The sequence below is a fragment of the Caenorhabditis briggsae genome, assembly GCF_000004555.2.
Source record: "Caenorhabditis briggsae complete genome, chrX, whole genome shotgun sequence".
Taxonomy (NCBI): Eukaryota; Metazoa; Nematoda; class Chromadorea; order Rhabditida; family Rhabditidae; genus Caenorhabditis; species Caenorhabditis briggsae.
In genome coordinates this window covers 13,297,321-13,312,930 of record NC_013491.2, presented here as the reverse complement: position 1 = coordinate 13,312,930, position 15,610 = coordinate 13,297,321, and the positions used below count along the sequence as shown (strand labels likewise).

At 36.3% G+C, this 15,610-nt stretch overlaps 1 protein-coding gene across 1 annotated transcript; it reads right to left on the bottom strand.

Annotated features, from left to right (window-relative positions):
• Positions 1-13,905: 13,905 nt before the first annotated feature.
• On the bottom strand, positions 13,906-15,139 carry CBG27819 (the record flags this gene model as incomplete). The annotated part of the gene is made up of 4 exons (XM_045240000.1): positions 13,906-13,972; positions 14,470-14,620; positions 14,666-14,937; positions 14,985-15,139. 4 exons carry the CDS (start codon positions 15,137-15,139, stop codon positions 13,906-13,908), a joined length of 645 nt encoding a protein of 214 aa, XP_045099890.1.
• Positions 15,140-15,610: the final 471 nt, after the last annotated feature.

Below are 15,610 nucleotides of genomic sequence, written 5' to 3'. Positions count from 1 at the left end.
AATTTGGTGAAATTGACAAATGAGCGGCTTGGAGAAAAGGACCATTGAGGAGACAGAGTATAGAGACAAAGCTGTTGTTTTTGTTGCGAAATGAGAAGATGGGATATAATAGGAAACATGATGAGCTTAAAATGTTCTGCCTGGCCTGGGTAAGTCACAGAATTTCAAAAGTCTTGAATGGTAAATAACAGCACACAGTTCCTCTGGAAACTTCTATCTAAATTTTGTAAAATTAATATGATTAGGATTTAAAACATTTAACTTTCTAGTGTTGATATAAAGGGTTAACAAGGAAGCCTCAACACCTTGTAAACCCAGATTTTCATGACAGTTTTAAATAGGTTCAGAATAGCCTATCTAGACACCACTGCATAATGCAGAAATTTTCTCAAAGGAGTTTTTTATTTTCAAATTTTCACAATTTTCCAGATTTATCGAAAATTGAAAAACTAATTCGTGATAATGTCTGAAACATGAAATTCCATTTAATTCTAAGTATAACAAAACAAATTCAATGTTCTGAAACGCCCTAGAAGTTGAGAAATGTTTGAAAATCGCTGTTTTGCACTGAAAAACTGTTTTTGGCACTGAAACTTATATAACTCGGCTGATATTGGCCAGCGGATTTTAACTTTTTTAGAGGTGTCTAGATAGGCTTTTCTAAACCTATTCTAAAGTTTTCAAAAAATTCCGAGTTTTCAAGGTGATGAGGTTCCCTCGTAAAATTAAAATTGATAATGAAAGGTGTTGTTAAAAAACATTTTTTTTACAAAATTTTAGAGCGCAATTTCACACTTCTGTTGGCCGACTCCACTAAACTTTACATGTTCAAATATATATACACACCCTTAGAATATTATACGAAAAATTGGGCCAACCAACTGGACATCTGGTTGGAATCTCAGAAAAAAGCGCTCCGAAATGTGTGTATGTACTACTACTATATGATAAAAGGTACATGGATTTGTGTAACACAAAAAACGTCACATATACGAACATTCTTTTTATTCTTCCCGCCATTCTTCTCTTCCACTCTCGACAGCATTCGTTTCTTCCCGTTTGGTATCTGGTTGAGTGAGCACCGTAGTCCGGGGAGTGGAAAAAAAAGAGAATAGGATTTTTTATGACAAGAAAGGACGGGCACCTGCATTCAACCAATGCCAGCTGCATTCCAAAACAGGTGGTGCAGTTTTTTGGGACAAGAAATTTTCGAGAAAAATAGAAAGTGCATATTGAAAAAAATGAAAGTTCACAGATGGTTCAGCTCTTTTTGTTGGACGATTGCTCGCACCACAATTGAGCGATTATTGTCTAAAAGTAATGAAAAGGATCATTTGAAAAAGGGCAGACTAAGGGATGAGAGAGAAAAAAGATACGCTTTTTTCCTTCTGAATTGCACGCCAATTCATCATATTTTATGGCATTTTGAGAGGGCTCCTCTCCTACCACGACTCTTTTGTGGTCCATAATCTCAAGGTGGCATTTTGTTTTTCGCTCCTAGTGGGAATCGAGAAACCGAGGGCAGTAGCAATTGGTAAACATTTAGTTAAAGATGACCGCTTTGGGGTTGACACCAAAGTTGACATATGACTGGGAAAATGCATGTGGGATCGAAAAGAAGTCGGTGAAACCCGAAAAGTGACCAGCCGAGTGGCAGAACGTAATACCATTGACTCACACCAAGTACAAACACATACAAGGAGCGTTGAGCAGAAAATAGAAAATGGATGGGACGGGATGGGGGGAAGAAGTGGAACGAAAATAGATTAGCTTGAGTTTTCTACTAATTTAGTTGGTTAGGCAGGAGCGAGCGGAAGTACGAAGAAGTCACAATTCTTAGGACCAACTTGGAACCTTTTTTGGATCATTGGGAAAGAAAGGCTGTCGAATTAGGGCCGAGGTATTTTCAGTTTAGGTACTTCAGAAATAGGTAGGATACGGCGGCCTATCGGCCCTGATAGTTTTCAGCTGGCTGAGCTTATTTTTGAAAGAACGGACTGATTGGTTCACGGTAACATACCGACAGCCTCAATCACGGCCGGCCGCCGCCCTGTTTCCGACAGCCTTGTGAGAAAGTCAATGAAAATTATTTTTAAATATTAAGAGATCAGCGAAGATTCGGGCAAAATTGAGAAACAAAAATTATAGAGAAGGTCCGGAACGGAACTCGAGTTTCCGAATATTTCGACCATTCTCGGAATGAAACTCTAGGAATTTTCCGAAGTTTTTTTTCGGAATCAGAGCCTTTCGGACTACAGTATGTCTTTCTATATTCGGGATTTTCCAAAAATTCTGATATTCCCAAATATTGAAAATTATAATGTTACGAAATAACGAATTTTGAGAATCCAAAGATTCTGAAATTTTGAAATTATAAAAATTGAAATGTTCCGAAATTCCTAAACTCCGAAAATTTGAAAATCTTAATATTCCGCAATTCTGAAATTTCGACAATCGGAATATTCCGGAATTCTGAAACTTCAATAATCGGAATATTCCGTAATTCCTAAATTCCGAAAATTTGGAAATTCTTAATCTTCCGAAATCTTCTTTCTTTCGAATCTAGAAATATTCCGGAATTTCGGATTCCAAAAATTATGATATTTCAAAATTTCACGGACTTGAAAATCGGAATATTCCGAAACTCCGAAATGTTGAATGTTGGAATATTTCGAATTCTATGAATTCCGAAAAATTGAAATTTATAATATTCCGAAATTCAAAAATTTGAAAATTGGAATATTCTGAAAAGTTGAAACTCATGACATTCCAAAAAATTCCAAAACAGTCGAAAATTTGAGATGGCGCCAACATGAATTTTTTTACTTCATTCGAATTTTTTGTTCAAAAATTTTCGAAAATTTTCAGACATCTCCAGAATATTTTTGGTCCACCGAAAGCATCTTTCGACGCCTCGTTTTTTAGATTTCCATGAGTGCTATTTGTAACATATGTTCTATATATATATAAGTTCCAAGGGAATTCTAAAAAAAAAACTTACAACCCGAAAAGAAAGTCAGTTGCTAATGTGAAAAGTTACAAATGTTTAGTGGTGAGAAAGTGAGTACGCACTTGCTTTCTATTTCTTGAAAAGCGAAGGCCCCTATGAATAATTCGGAAGGCTCTCACATTTCTTGTTCGGTTTTTTTTCGACCCTTTCTTTTTAGAAAAAGCATAGGGTAAGTGAGCGGAAACCAATTACATACCTTTTGTTCTGAAAATGAGCACAAATTGAGTTAGGAGTCCTAACAGAGAAATGTACTTAACTGGGGGAGCGAGAAAAAAAACTTGTAGGTCGCATGGGCCGAGTTCCAAATTGTAAAATTGGACAGATGTCGAGAATAAATTGAGGAGCACTTGCAAATGAAGGGTTAAGAAAGTGGAAAACGAGAGAACGCAATAACATAACACAGTTTCTAAGCGGATTTTTCAACAAACCATTCGGGCAGGCTCACCCAAATGCAAACATTGAGATGAGGGATGCAACTACAAAACACTACATAACAGGCAGTGTTAAATTCAACAAACATACTGATCCAAGGAAAAGAGAGAAAGCATATGTGTTGTTATCTAGGAAAACGTTTGAGTTTGGGTAGAAAGATGCATTTTTTGCACGAGTTTGGCACCGGAAGAGGATGGAAAAAAGGATATAATCTTTGAATAGAATCAAATCGTTTGGGTCAAAAGAAACGAGATGAGGACTAGAGGGTATCTGACAGAATGAAGGAGAGAGAAATATAGAAAAGTGGAGAAGAAAGAAAAGCAGCTGACCATTGTGATGATAGAGAAAGAATTTGATAGGACCAATGAGAAGGAGATTCGAATCGAACTCAATAATATCGTCGATAGATAGATTACGCAAAAACGTAGTAGGAGGTGTGTGACACATGGCGTCTCACGAAGAGAGCAATGAGCAAGAGAAGTAAGCTGCCAACAAATTAGACAATAAGATAATGATGGCAGGAGGTGAGAAATGTTGGAAAAGTAGCGGGGAGAAGGAGGAGCGGAAAAAAAGAAGATGGACCTCAGCGTTTATTTATTGCTTGTCACACGTTTTTGCAGCAGGCGGTTGACTTCCATTTGATTGGTGGCAGGAGAAGAAAAACGGAGAAAAGTTTGGAAAATAAAAATTAGAGAAGATTTATGGGGATCACATGAGTAGGAAACAAGAGTGTTAAATAATTTCCATGGAAATTTTAGCAAAAATGTTTTTTCAGCGAAACAGTGTTTTTTGGAGCTGTGGTTTGTGAAAGTATATTTTGAATGGATTAATCAAAACCTACCGTATACAGTAACGGTCAAAAAGATATACAGAAACGTGTTTTCCAGTTTGACCATTTTTGAGAGTCTGGAGCTCGATTGTCAGGTGTCGAATTACTTTGAAATTTTGGGAGGATGTAAAACAACCATACATTGTGAACTTTGCATTAACCTGATTTTTTGAAAATTTCCAGTTTTTTTAGCTATTTTCCAATTTTTGAGAGACACCGTTTCGGCCCATTTTTGTACTAAAACGTGGAAAAACAGGTTTTCTTTCAGAAATCGGCGAATAGTTAAAAAACTAGGAATTTCCCTAAACTTATCTGAATGCAAAGTTTTCAATCTAGTTCTGTTTTATATTTTTCGAAATTTTCCTAGTGATCTTACATATGCCAACCAAGCTCCATACTTTTGAAAATGATCAAAATCGGCTGAAAGACGTTTTTTTGTATCTAAATGACCGGTACTGTACGTGCACTTCGAGCTCAATTATCTCAGTTTTTAAACAATATCAAGAATTTGTCAACTGATAAAATATTTTTGATATCTTCATTAATATTTTATCAGTTGACAAATTTAAAAAAAGCGTATATGACCTGAAAGCGTATATGACCTGAAAACTGTCAAACTTTAGTTGGGCAAGATATTCACAATTTTTCCATCTGAATTAAAACTGAGCTTTACATAGGACGTTGCCTGCAAGACCATTCTTGGAGCCTGGCTGAGCCTGATTTTCAATTTTGACCTCACAAGGGAACCATGTTTAGGCTTCATCTCAGAATTTTTTCTAATTTTGCTAATTTATAGTTTCGAATACGGGCTTTTTTGTGGTGTATTTGGTTTTCTGCACAAATTTCTAGAAATCGAGTTATGGGCGGTTTAAGTGATTTCAGTGCTAAATTCTTACTTTTGGAGTGAGTTTTTGAAAGGGTTAATAAGGGTTTTTCGGCATTTTTTTGGTTTGAAACGTAATTTTAAAAGTTTCTCTACAATCTGACAAAGTTTCCTCATTTTTCAAAAAAAAAGTTTTTGAAAAAAATTGCCGTGGGGAAAATTTTTTTTAATGTGCTAAAATAAACTCTAAACGCATAGGAATTATAAAATAAGTTTTTTCACAAAATTCTGTAGCCTATATCCATTTTGAAATTCCAAATAACTGATTTGTTCCAAAACTTCAATGAACCGTCTCGGCTGCGGGTGCCAATACTTGGCCAAATTTCATGATTTTACAAGTGTTGGCCAAGCCTCCCACAAGTCTTGGCCAAAGTATGCGCCTCCATGAGCCGTTGTGGTGGCTTCCACAAGTCTTGGCCCATAGTCGGAAGGCTACAAGTTTTGGCCAAATTCTGATTATTGATTTTTTACATTCGCACTCATCATTTGATTTTCAATTTGTTTTCTGGTTTTACCTATTTTCCTACTATTTTCATAAAGGTTTGAATTTTTATGAAGCTATTTTAATTTTTTGGTATAAGAAATTTTGAAGTTTCGAATGGTATAACTTTCAACATGACAGAACATTCAACTTCAACTCAAAAGAGCAAAACTGAAAAACGATAAATCTGCTTGTCGTGAGCACATCGTGAGCATATTGTGAGTTATTATGAAGAGATATTTAGCTTTGAACAGTTCAATATTACAGAATTCGAACACTTATACAGAATTACGTTTCACGAAAACACAGGAGAAAGAAGATAAAAAAGTTAATTTTCTGCAAAATTCCACCTAAAAATTCTGCATCAAAACTGCTGTTTCAGTCGACAAAGGATCTCTTCTTGAAGGTATCACACACTTTTCAAGGAGTTTGAAAACGCTAACGTTTTTAGGATTTGAAGACAACTCGAACTATGTAAAGAAGAATTTATTTGCACTGCACATTATGTAGATGCTTGTTATCCGAAAGTCAGTAATGTCGAAACCAGAACTGTGAAAATTTTTCGAAAAGGAAGTGAAGGTATTAGTTCAAAGACTGAGAATTTTTAAAATTATCGTTTGTATTCCAGATGCAAGAAATTGGATCGTAATGTTCTCGTCTAAAGGATACTTCAAAATACAAAGCAAAAATTGAGGAAATGAGATGACTCGACTTGATGCGATTACACTGTCATTGTCGATGAATTTCAACGGATTTCAAAGAAAAGGAAACGAAAAGGTGGAAATATTTTTGTGATTTTAATTAATTTTTTTCTCATTATTCGTTTTGTGTAGTGTTTTAATAAAATGTTGTAGTATATATAATTCCAAATACAATCACAACAGAACAACAGGTTTCAATGAAAACACACAAAGCCACACACAAGTCTAGGACAAGCCTCCCACAAGTCTTACAAGGGAAGTGTTTTCAGACAGTGGTTGAGAATTTGTTCAAACTTTGGTCATTGGTATTTTTGGACACGCTGATCACAGCGCTGCTTTTATTTTTTGCCCCTTGCCCCTCACAAAAAAGTTATGGGCTCTGAAAGTGATTTCAGTGCTAATTTCTCACTTTTGGAGTGAGTTTTTGGAGGCGTTAATAACAGTTTTTCGGAGTTTCTCGAATGTATATCGTACTTTTGAAGGTTTCTTTACAATCTGAGAAAGTAGCCTCATTTTTCAAAAAAAAATTTTTTTTTAAATATCGCCATGGGGTACCCCATTTGGAAATTTTTTTAATTTTTTAAAAAATTTTCAAATGTGCTAAAATGATTTTTAAACGTAAAGATCCGATAAAATGAGTCTTTTCATGAAATTTGGTATTCTAAATATTTCTGGAAATCACAAATATGTGCTTTCTTTCAAAACTTTAATGGATCGTAGGCCTGCGGTAATCACCCAGTAGCACTCAAATCTTGTAAAAAAATAGGTTTACATAATTTCTGACTAATTTATTACTGTTCCGCATCCAAACTGAGCAAATCTGGGTGGTTCTGACTAACAATTTGATTAAAGATGGTTTTCCAGCAGTTCTTCAAGAAAATTTCAAAATGATTTCTTGGGTTTTTTTCGAAACAAGTCAAAAATTTTTTTTCAAAATTAATAAAAATCTGAATTGAAATTTTTTCTAAAGGTTTTGACACAATTTGAGATTTCCAGCAAGAACACAAAAAAAAAAAACAAAAAAAAATCGGGGAAAGAAGGATCGAACTAACCCTTGCCAGTTACCACCATCCCTCTTCACAACTACACCACAATCGCTGTTCCTCACTGCTTCCACAATTTGAATAAGAAAGGGGGAGATCGCGCTAATGCTTTTAATGCATTAAACAGAGGTGAAATTTCAGACGCGTTTTTTCAGCTTCTAGGTACCGAAGGGCACGAAAAAAAGTCGTCTCGTTATTGACCATGTCCGAAAGTATATGTGTACCAATTTTCAAGAAATTCTCAACCACTGTCTGCAAACACTTCCCTTGTTAGCTAATACATAGAATAATGTGCTCGGAGACTTGTGCTAGACTTGTGGGAGGTCTGGCCAAGTATTGGCGCCGACAGCCGAGGTAGTCCTTCGAAAATCATTCAATAGCACTCAAATCTTGTGAAAACATAGATTTATATACTTCTTGACAGATTTATTACTGCTCCGCAACTAATATGGTCGAATCGGGGAATTTCGACTGACATTTTGACTATTCACTGGATATTTTTACAAGTCCAAAATGAATTTTTCAATAAATCGCTTTTTCGAGTTTTTACCCTACTCGCTTTTTCCAACAGTGGAGAATGTATAGAGGAAAGGAGGGAAAGAGGTAGGGGAGAAAAAGAGAAAGAAAAACAGCATATTTTCAGATGGAATTTTCTCGAATTTTAGAAATTTGTACAGAAACCAAATACACCACGAGAAGCCCGTATTCGAAACTATAAATGAGCAAATTTAGAAAAAATTCTGAGATGATGCCTAAACATGGTTCCCTTGTCAGAAAGCGAGAGCGAATGACCTTTTTTGAAACAGAAAATGGGAATTTTTTAAGATCAACTTTGTGAAATGTGATTCAGAACACAAAAAACTGAAAAACAACAGAGAAGTGGATACTGAAAAATGAAGCGAAGCTTTTGCCTCTTTCCCACCAACCGTACAAAAAGAATCGTATGAAATTCAATGACGCGTTTGTTGATACGTGTCCCTATTGTACAGAAATCTATCTCAGAACCAACAAAGCTATGAAAATGGTACTATGCCATTTTGATTATTTCTCATCAACAAAAACGCAACAGTTGAAGAGAAAAACGGAAGCAGAAGCATCTGGCTCCTGACAGCCGACAACGTCTTTTGTCTCCTTCTGCCCTTCTCTTCAATCCACCGCCAAACTGTCATAAATTATCGGTGGATTGGGCCCGTTTCCTCCAATGTTTTTACATATATATTCCCTCTTTCCCTCTTCATCCGCTTTGTCTAATGTGACCGGCGTCTACTGGTCACTCGGTGTCTGACACCTCTAACGACAATAGATGAGTTTATTTACGGAATTTGATATGGCTAGCTGAGAAAAAAAATAGTAGATATATGAAATGAAAAAAAGAGGGGAGGGATTTGAATGGAACAAAATTTGTTAATTATTTATCTCGACATTGTCTTCTACTATGATTTGTGAAAAGGGTAATGATGAATACGAAAAGGAAAGGTTATCTAGGACTAATATCGGATGGAAGCTGAATGGCAAAAAAAAGACCATCAAACGGAGAAGCATTTTGGTATTGAAAACGAATTTTCCTTTTTTTTTCAAGAAAAGCAAAAAAGTCGAAATACCATTTTCGGGAGAAGTTAAGCCACAAACGAAGAAAAATGAAAGAAGCGACAACTGATGCAGAGAGAAAAGAGCGGAGGGTCAGCATCGGCACAATTTTGGGCTAATGGAAGCAGAAATGAAGGAGAAGGACATTGTCCCTCTTCTTGAAAAACACCTGCAATGATGGAAGGGGTCACCTGAGAAAGAGGGACCGAGAGAAAGAGAAAGAGACAATGAGTGTATGTAGTGGTCAGTTTAGAAACATGGAAAATGAGATGAGGTGTCTTTTCAGGATATTATTGTTGGAACATAGGGTTCTTTTCATGGATTGGTCCAAATCGATTACCAGTTATTTATCCCCACGGCGTTGCGCAAGTTTAAGCCCAATCAGTCATGAAAAAACGACGGTTGACTGTTTTTTCCAAAAATAAATAATAAAACTGAATCAAAATCTTGGCGATTGAAAAAATATCTGGCTAAGTTTTGAATGAGAAACTTGGCTATATAAATTAGGTTTATCTTGGTTAATATTTTGCTATATCTGCTGAAAATTAGGCTATACCTAGCATTACGCTTTATCTCGCTCAAAGTAGGCTATAATTGCCTTGAATTATGCTTTTTCTGGTTAATTTTAGACCACATATGGCTAATATTTGGCTTGCAATAATTATGAACCCTGTAAATAACCGCTAGTTAGACATGGAAAAATTGGAAGATATATAAATGTCCCTGAAACAAAAATCTATTATTAACGGCAGGGAAAGCGAATCAACATATTTAAATATGGTTTACACCAGAGATAACCATCAAATTATTTGACTAAAGTTTTTTCATAAATTACAATACCATATAATGTTCTGGGGGCTTTTTTTCTATCTTTTTTTGACACATTTAGAAAGTGAAGGAAACTTAAACAAAAAGAGTAACGATAATCGGAAGTGGCCCTAAAAAGTATATCGAATGACGGATCATTACTATAACTGGAAGTGAAATGAGGGCCTTAGAAACTGTATGGAAAAGGTTAGGAACTCGTTTTCCACTTCATTGCTTCTTTAGGAAAACGCTACATACACACAAGAGTAGCAAAAAAGGTGAAGAGGAAGAATGGCGAGAAAAAAAACAATTACACCACATTTTCAATCACCGGAAATCGACACGAATCCGGGAGAAAGAAGAAAACGGACAGGAAATTAAAAAAATAGGGAGAAAAAAAGAAAAAAGATGAAAAGGTTTTAAAGGTTCAAGACTTTTCGGTCACGCACAATTTGTATGCAGATTTTTCTGCAGGGAGATGAAGAAGAAGAAAAGGATGGGCTAGGAAAATCATTAACGGGATGAGAAAGGAAATATGCTCTTCTGTCCCGTTAGGCATGCGCGTAGGGAATTGTCAAACAGATGGTCCGTGAGTCCCCCCGTGCATTCCTTGCACATCTGCGTATCTTCAACAATAAGTGTATTATCGCTTATTCCGGAGGATATGGAGTGCAAATGAGATGTAAAATGTAGCAGTAAGTGAATACGCGTGTTCTTGTCCCATTTTTCTTCTTTATTCTCTTCCTCTTTTTCCTCTCCTCCCATTGTGTTGCTTAATAAGAATAAGTGACTATGCCAAGAGCACAGTAATTAACGTAATTGTGAATAGTCATACAAAAATATAGCATGCTTTCTTCTCTATTTTCTCAATTTGAAATGAAGGCAAAAAAAAACAGAAATTGCGGGAGAAATAACCGCGTCGGAACAAACGTTCATAGGCAAGGTGATTTGAATCTCAACGCACCGAAAAGATTTGTGAAGGACACATTTTGAAATAACGAGGCGATTGGTAATAGCGATGAAAGAAGATCAGAAAGTAATGACCGAAGAAAAAAGTGCAGCCAGAGTTCAAAGAAAGAAATTTGAAATTAAACTCAAAAAAAGTAAAATTTGTAGAGATTTTGAAAATCTCACATGAACGGTTCGAAGCGGAGAGATATCGAAAATTCTTTGTTACATTAAAAATTCAATTGTTAGTTGAAAATTTGTGAATAATTATTTGAAAAATGATGTATAAATTTGACTAGAATAATTATTTTATGGTATAAACCAAATACGGAACTTCCAGAGAAACTATTATGCAACCCACTTTTTTGCCCTACCAATTTCAGAACACTATTCCTGCCTCCTTCTAGACTCCGTAATCACTATTTTCCAAACTAATTGGTTTTGTCACCTTCCAAAGACCAAAACGTCTAGTATAGTTAAGCTTGATGTTACTTTGAACATGCTATCTTATTTTGGTTACTAAAGGGAAATGTAGGAACACAAATTCTAACCATAGGCAAAAAGAAACACCTAAATGACCCTTTTTAGTGCGATTTTAGTTTTGAAGATTTTAATTTTTCAATATTAAGAGATGCCTCAGCTGCATTGCGAAAGTATCAATACTACCGTATTCCTGATAGAAGCTTACTGAAATCATCAGGTCAATTGTCTCGATTTACATGAAAGAAATCAAAAAATCGTCAACTGATAGAATCTTGGTGATATTATGATAAATAACTTACCAGTTGACGAATTGCCGATATCTTTTACAGTAATCAAAATAATTAAGCTCAAAATTGACGGTTTCGGTAGGCTGCTACTAGAGGAAGTACGTTATCACTGAAAATGGTCAAAAGCAAAAATAGATCAGAAGTATGGTTTCACACAAATAAGCTTCGAGATTGTAAAAATGCTACTAAGATAAATGTTTATAGTCAGTTTTTAATTTCTTACATTTTCAGGTCAAAATGATGAATGTAAGAACATGCATCCAATGCTCACTGTTTTTCACAAAATTCTAAATTTCGGCATTCATTCTCACCCGGTACAGTAAAATCATGAAGTGTGAACAAAAGAAAAGCAGGAATTTTTTGCTACGTTAATTGATACTTAAGGAAAAGTAGCTAACAGAACAATTATGTAGTTCTCGATGATAACAAATTAGCTCCATTATACGCGAAAACGAGAAAGTAGAAAGTTTCTTTATTCGATTAAATGAAAAAAGTTTTTTTTTTGTTTTCAGCATACTTTCACTATGGCAACCGTTGGCTGCAAAAAAACCAGTACTTTTAGAAATGTCTAATTTTGGCTGAAGTAAAGTAAAAAAATTCTTCCATGGTAATAAAAATTGAAATGAAACAAATGAATTCTGTGTATGTGTGTGGTATGAGTGAGCATATAATAAAAAGTCCCAAGGGGAAAATTTGGGCGGTACCTCGTGAAGGAGAAATGACTGACTGACTGGGTGGTAGAGGTATGCGCTGCTTGTCTCTCGTAAAACTTTTACTACAAAGTGTATGCGGGACTGCACTTTGTGTTCAATATTGAGCAATGAGAAAACTTTTATCTTGTGGGGCATCCAAGCAAATGAGTGGGATGATGATGGGTCAGGGAGCGGACTTTCTTATTTTGTAAAAGGCTGAGATAGAGGTTCGGGAATTCACAAATTAGTGTTTTGATAGGAATATTGAGTTCAATTTGGTACATGCTCAAGAAAAATTCGATTTGTGATTTTCAACCTTCAACCATTTTCAAAAGCTCCTAATAATCGGCAGTCTGATTTTCAAGAAACAAATAATTCTATTCCAATTTAAAGATATTTCAATTTAAAAGCTTATCTAAAATTGAAATCTTCAGTTAAGTTGGAAAAAATTGGGGTCCACAAAAACCGCGTCTCTTAACAAACTGAAATTGAAGAGTCTTCATTTTTGTGATATGGCTAAGAATCCTCAATGTCATTCTGTTAGGGACTTCTGAAATAAAAGAGAGCTGGAAATTTTAAAGCTAGCTAGATTTAAGATCATATGAGAAATCAACAAATTTTCAGACTTGAAAACAATTTAAATAACGACATTCTAGGTTATTTTCACAGACGAAAAAAACCTCTGCTTCATTTTTGTCTGGGTTTTCACAAATCCCAATGGATGAACAGAAATTTATAGGAAACGGAAGAAGGCAAAACAGGAAAATTGGAGGAATGGAGGGCACAACAAAATAATAAATTCTGAAATGAGATCCCAAACAAAAAAGAGCGAGAAGAAAAAAAAGAAGATGCAGAAGCGGGATGGGGCGGGCGCCCTTCGGAATGAATATGTTTTTCTTTGGCATTCCACCCCCAAGCCTCTCTCCCGCACCCCACACGCCAATTTTTAATTTTTCTTCTCTGGCACGCTGCCAAGTGGACACGACAACACTTGATGGCCGAGACCCGCTACCAAAAATTGGCGGCCACCAGCAGTTGCATAATGTGGCGGTCAGCAGAAGTCGCTTAGGAGCCGTCGGAATCTTCTGGAGGAGAGAGAACACGTGCTTTTCCCTTTCTAGTGTCACACACAAGAGTCTTTCACCCACTTTTCTTTCACACAGACAAACACACAGGCTGTCCCTCACAACCACCATCGTCACCACCCTCACACCCGGTCGTTTGGCTCACTTCAACAATAAGTGGGTGAGCACCCACAACCTCCCAGACGGGTGAGATTCTGTTAGTCTCGAGAGTGTAGGAAACCCCGGGGCGAAGAAATGAGAGAAGAATGGGTGGGAGAACACTTCGAGCACCATGAAGACGGACGGGTCTCGAATTTCTAGGATTATGTGAGATTATGAACCCTTCACTGTGGTCGTATGTGGGAGGTACACGTTTTAAAAGGGTAAGAGATCAAAGGGTAAGTTATGGTCAAAAGAATAAAAAGGACAACTGATGAGAAACGAGTTGGAGATGTAAGTGACTATCAAATTGGCACCGTTTATTTAAGAGAAAGGGTTGAGAACAAATTAAGAAGAAATGTTTGCTTACAAGGAAACAAAGATTTGAACCGAAATGATGAAATGAGTACCGACGTCAAAAAAATGGGAAGTTTTGGGGGAATAGGGAGATGAGGAAATGAGGGAAAGTGGAACACAGAAACATTTTGGGCATGATTATTTAGAAGAGATGAGGAATCAGCATAGCACGACGTCTCGGATAGTTTGGCACGTTACGACGGAACCATCTGAAATAGTAACATTGAATTTTAACGTGAGATGTAGGATTTTTTATTGGCAGTTTGTTAATTTACATTATGTTTTTGAAGATATTCGATATTCCAATTTTCAAAAATTGATAAAATTGTAGTGTGTCCCTGTATTTTATTAAAAATCTATTTTTTTCAATTACTAATTCTATCAAAAAACTTCATATCATTTTTAGTGAAATACGGATAAAATCAGAGAAATTAGCTTCAAAAGCGATGCTTAATGACTTTCTGACTGAGGACTACAAAATCCTCTTCCGTCCAGAGATACGTTTAAGCGATGGTTGTCTTTTCGGTGACTTTTCTCCGGGATTTTGAAAATGTTGGTAATAAAACTGAAAAATACGAATTTCGTGAAGTATTACATGAAAAACACCTATCACTTCTTGCTCAAATCGGCGCCAAACTCGGAAAAAAACAATTTTAAGCTCACCCCTGAGTACAGTAATAATTTATAAACTTATAGAAAAACTCACTGGTGACGCATATGAGCTCTGGCCCAAGCCAACTCGATTTTGTACACCGCGTATCCCAAGGAAACCGGACTGTTGCAGATGACGTGGAAGGATATCCATTGGATCACTTCACCAAAATGCATTGGAGACGTGCTGTACTCGTAGTCCTCATCTGAAATCTTGCCAGTTTTTAGAATTTCGTCTCACATAAACTCACAAGACGGAGTATGAATTCTGCCGGTGTAGACAAAGGTGATTATGTTCGAAAAGTTGGACATTTTCTTTTTCATTCCGTAGAAGAAGAAAAAGATGGAAACGACCACATTGAACAGTCTCCACCACGTGTAATCCACATCTTCGGCAAAGTAGAGGTTGTAAAGAGCAAAGTTGAGGACGATCAGGAAGTTTCTATGGAAACGAAGACTGATTTCTCGAAAATGGAACCAGCCGCAGGCGGTGTGTTGCAGCTGTCCGGGAATCCAACAGTAGCTGAGATTGTGAGCAATAAAACAAATTACTTTCACACAGAAACTCACGCCAACAAAGTATCCACAAAGAGAAGGAGAGTAACAAGCCGTCCCTGGCACGTTGGTGACAAAATGATGATTATAGGATAGACCAAAAGGGAACCCATATTCTTGATACACCATGCTTCGGCGGGAGACATTGAAAGCTCACGCCCTTCGATCATGTGTCTTTGTGGATTGATTTCTCCATTGACCGCTCGCAACAAATAACGAAGCCAATCGCAGAGATGAAGTGTTGAGAGATGGCGAAAAAGAAGTGCATACGATTCTCCCAAAGCTCCAAGTCTATAATAGTAGGTGGTTCGGCCATTACGCTGAAACAAAGTATTTTTGATGAACATTATATGAAAAATGGATATAAAAAAGCCCGGAAATGATATTGTAAACATTTGGAAACCTAAGAATCGATAAGCCTTGTCTAACATCAACTTTTTGTATCCTGTTTCAGAAAATAAAAGTCTAAAGCTTTGGAGAGCCTACAAACGATTCCAAACGCTTGTGATTCACGAAATGAATTATCTGTATTTTGAAGTGACTCAGATAAAAAATAAGCTCAATATCACCCTTTGCCGTCATAGTGACGTTTGATATAGCACCGGAAATAACTTGACAAACCTTTGGATTCTAACAACAGA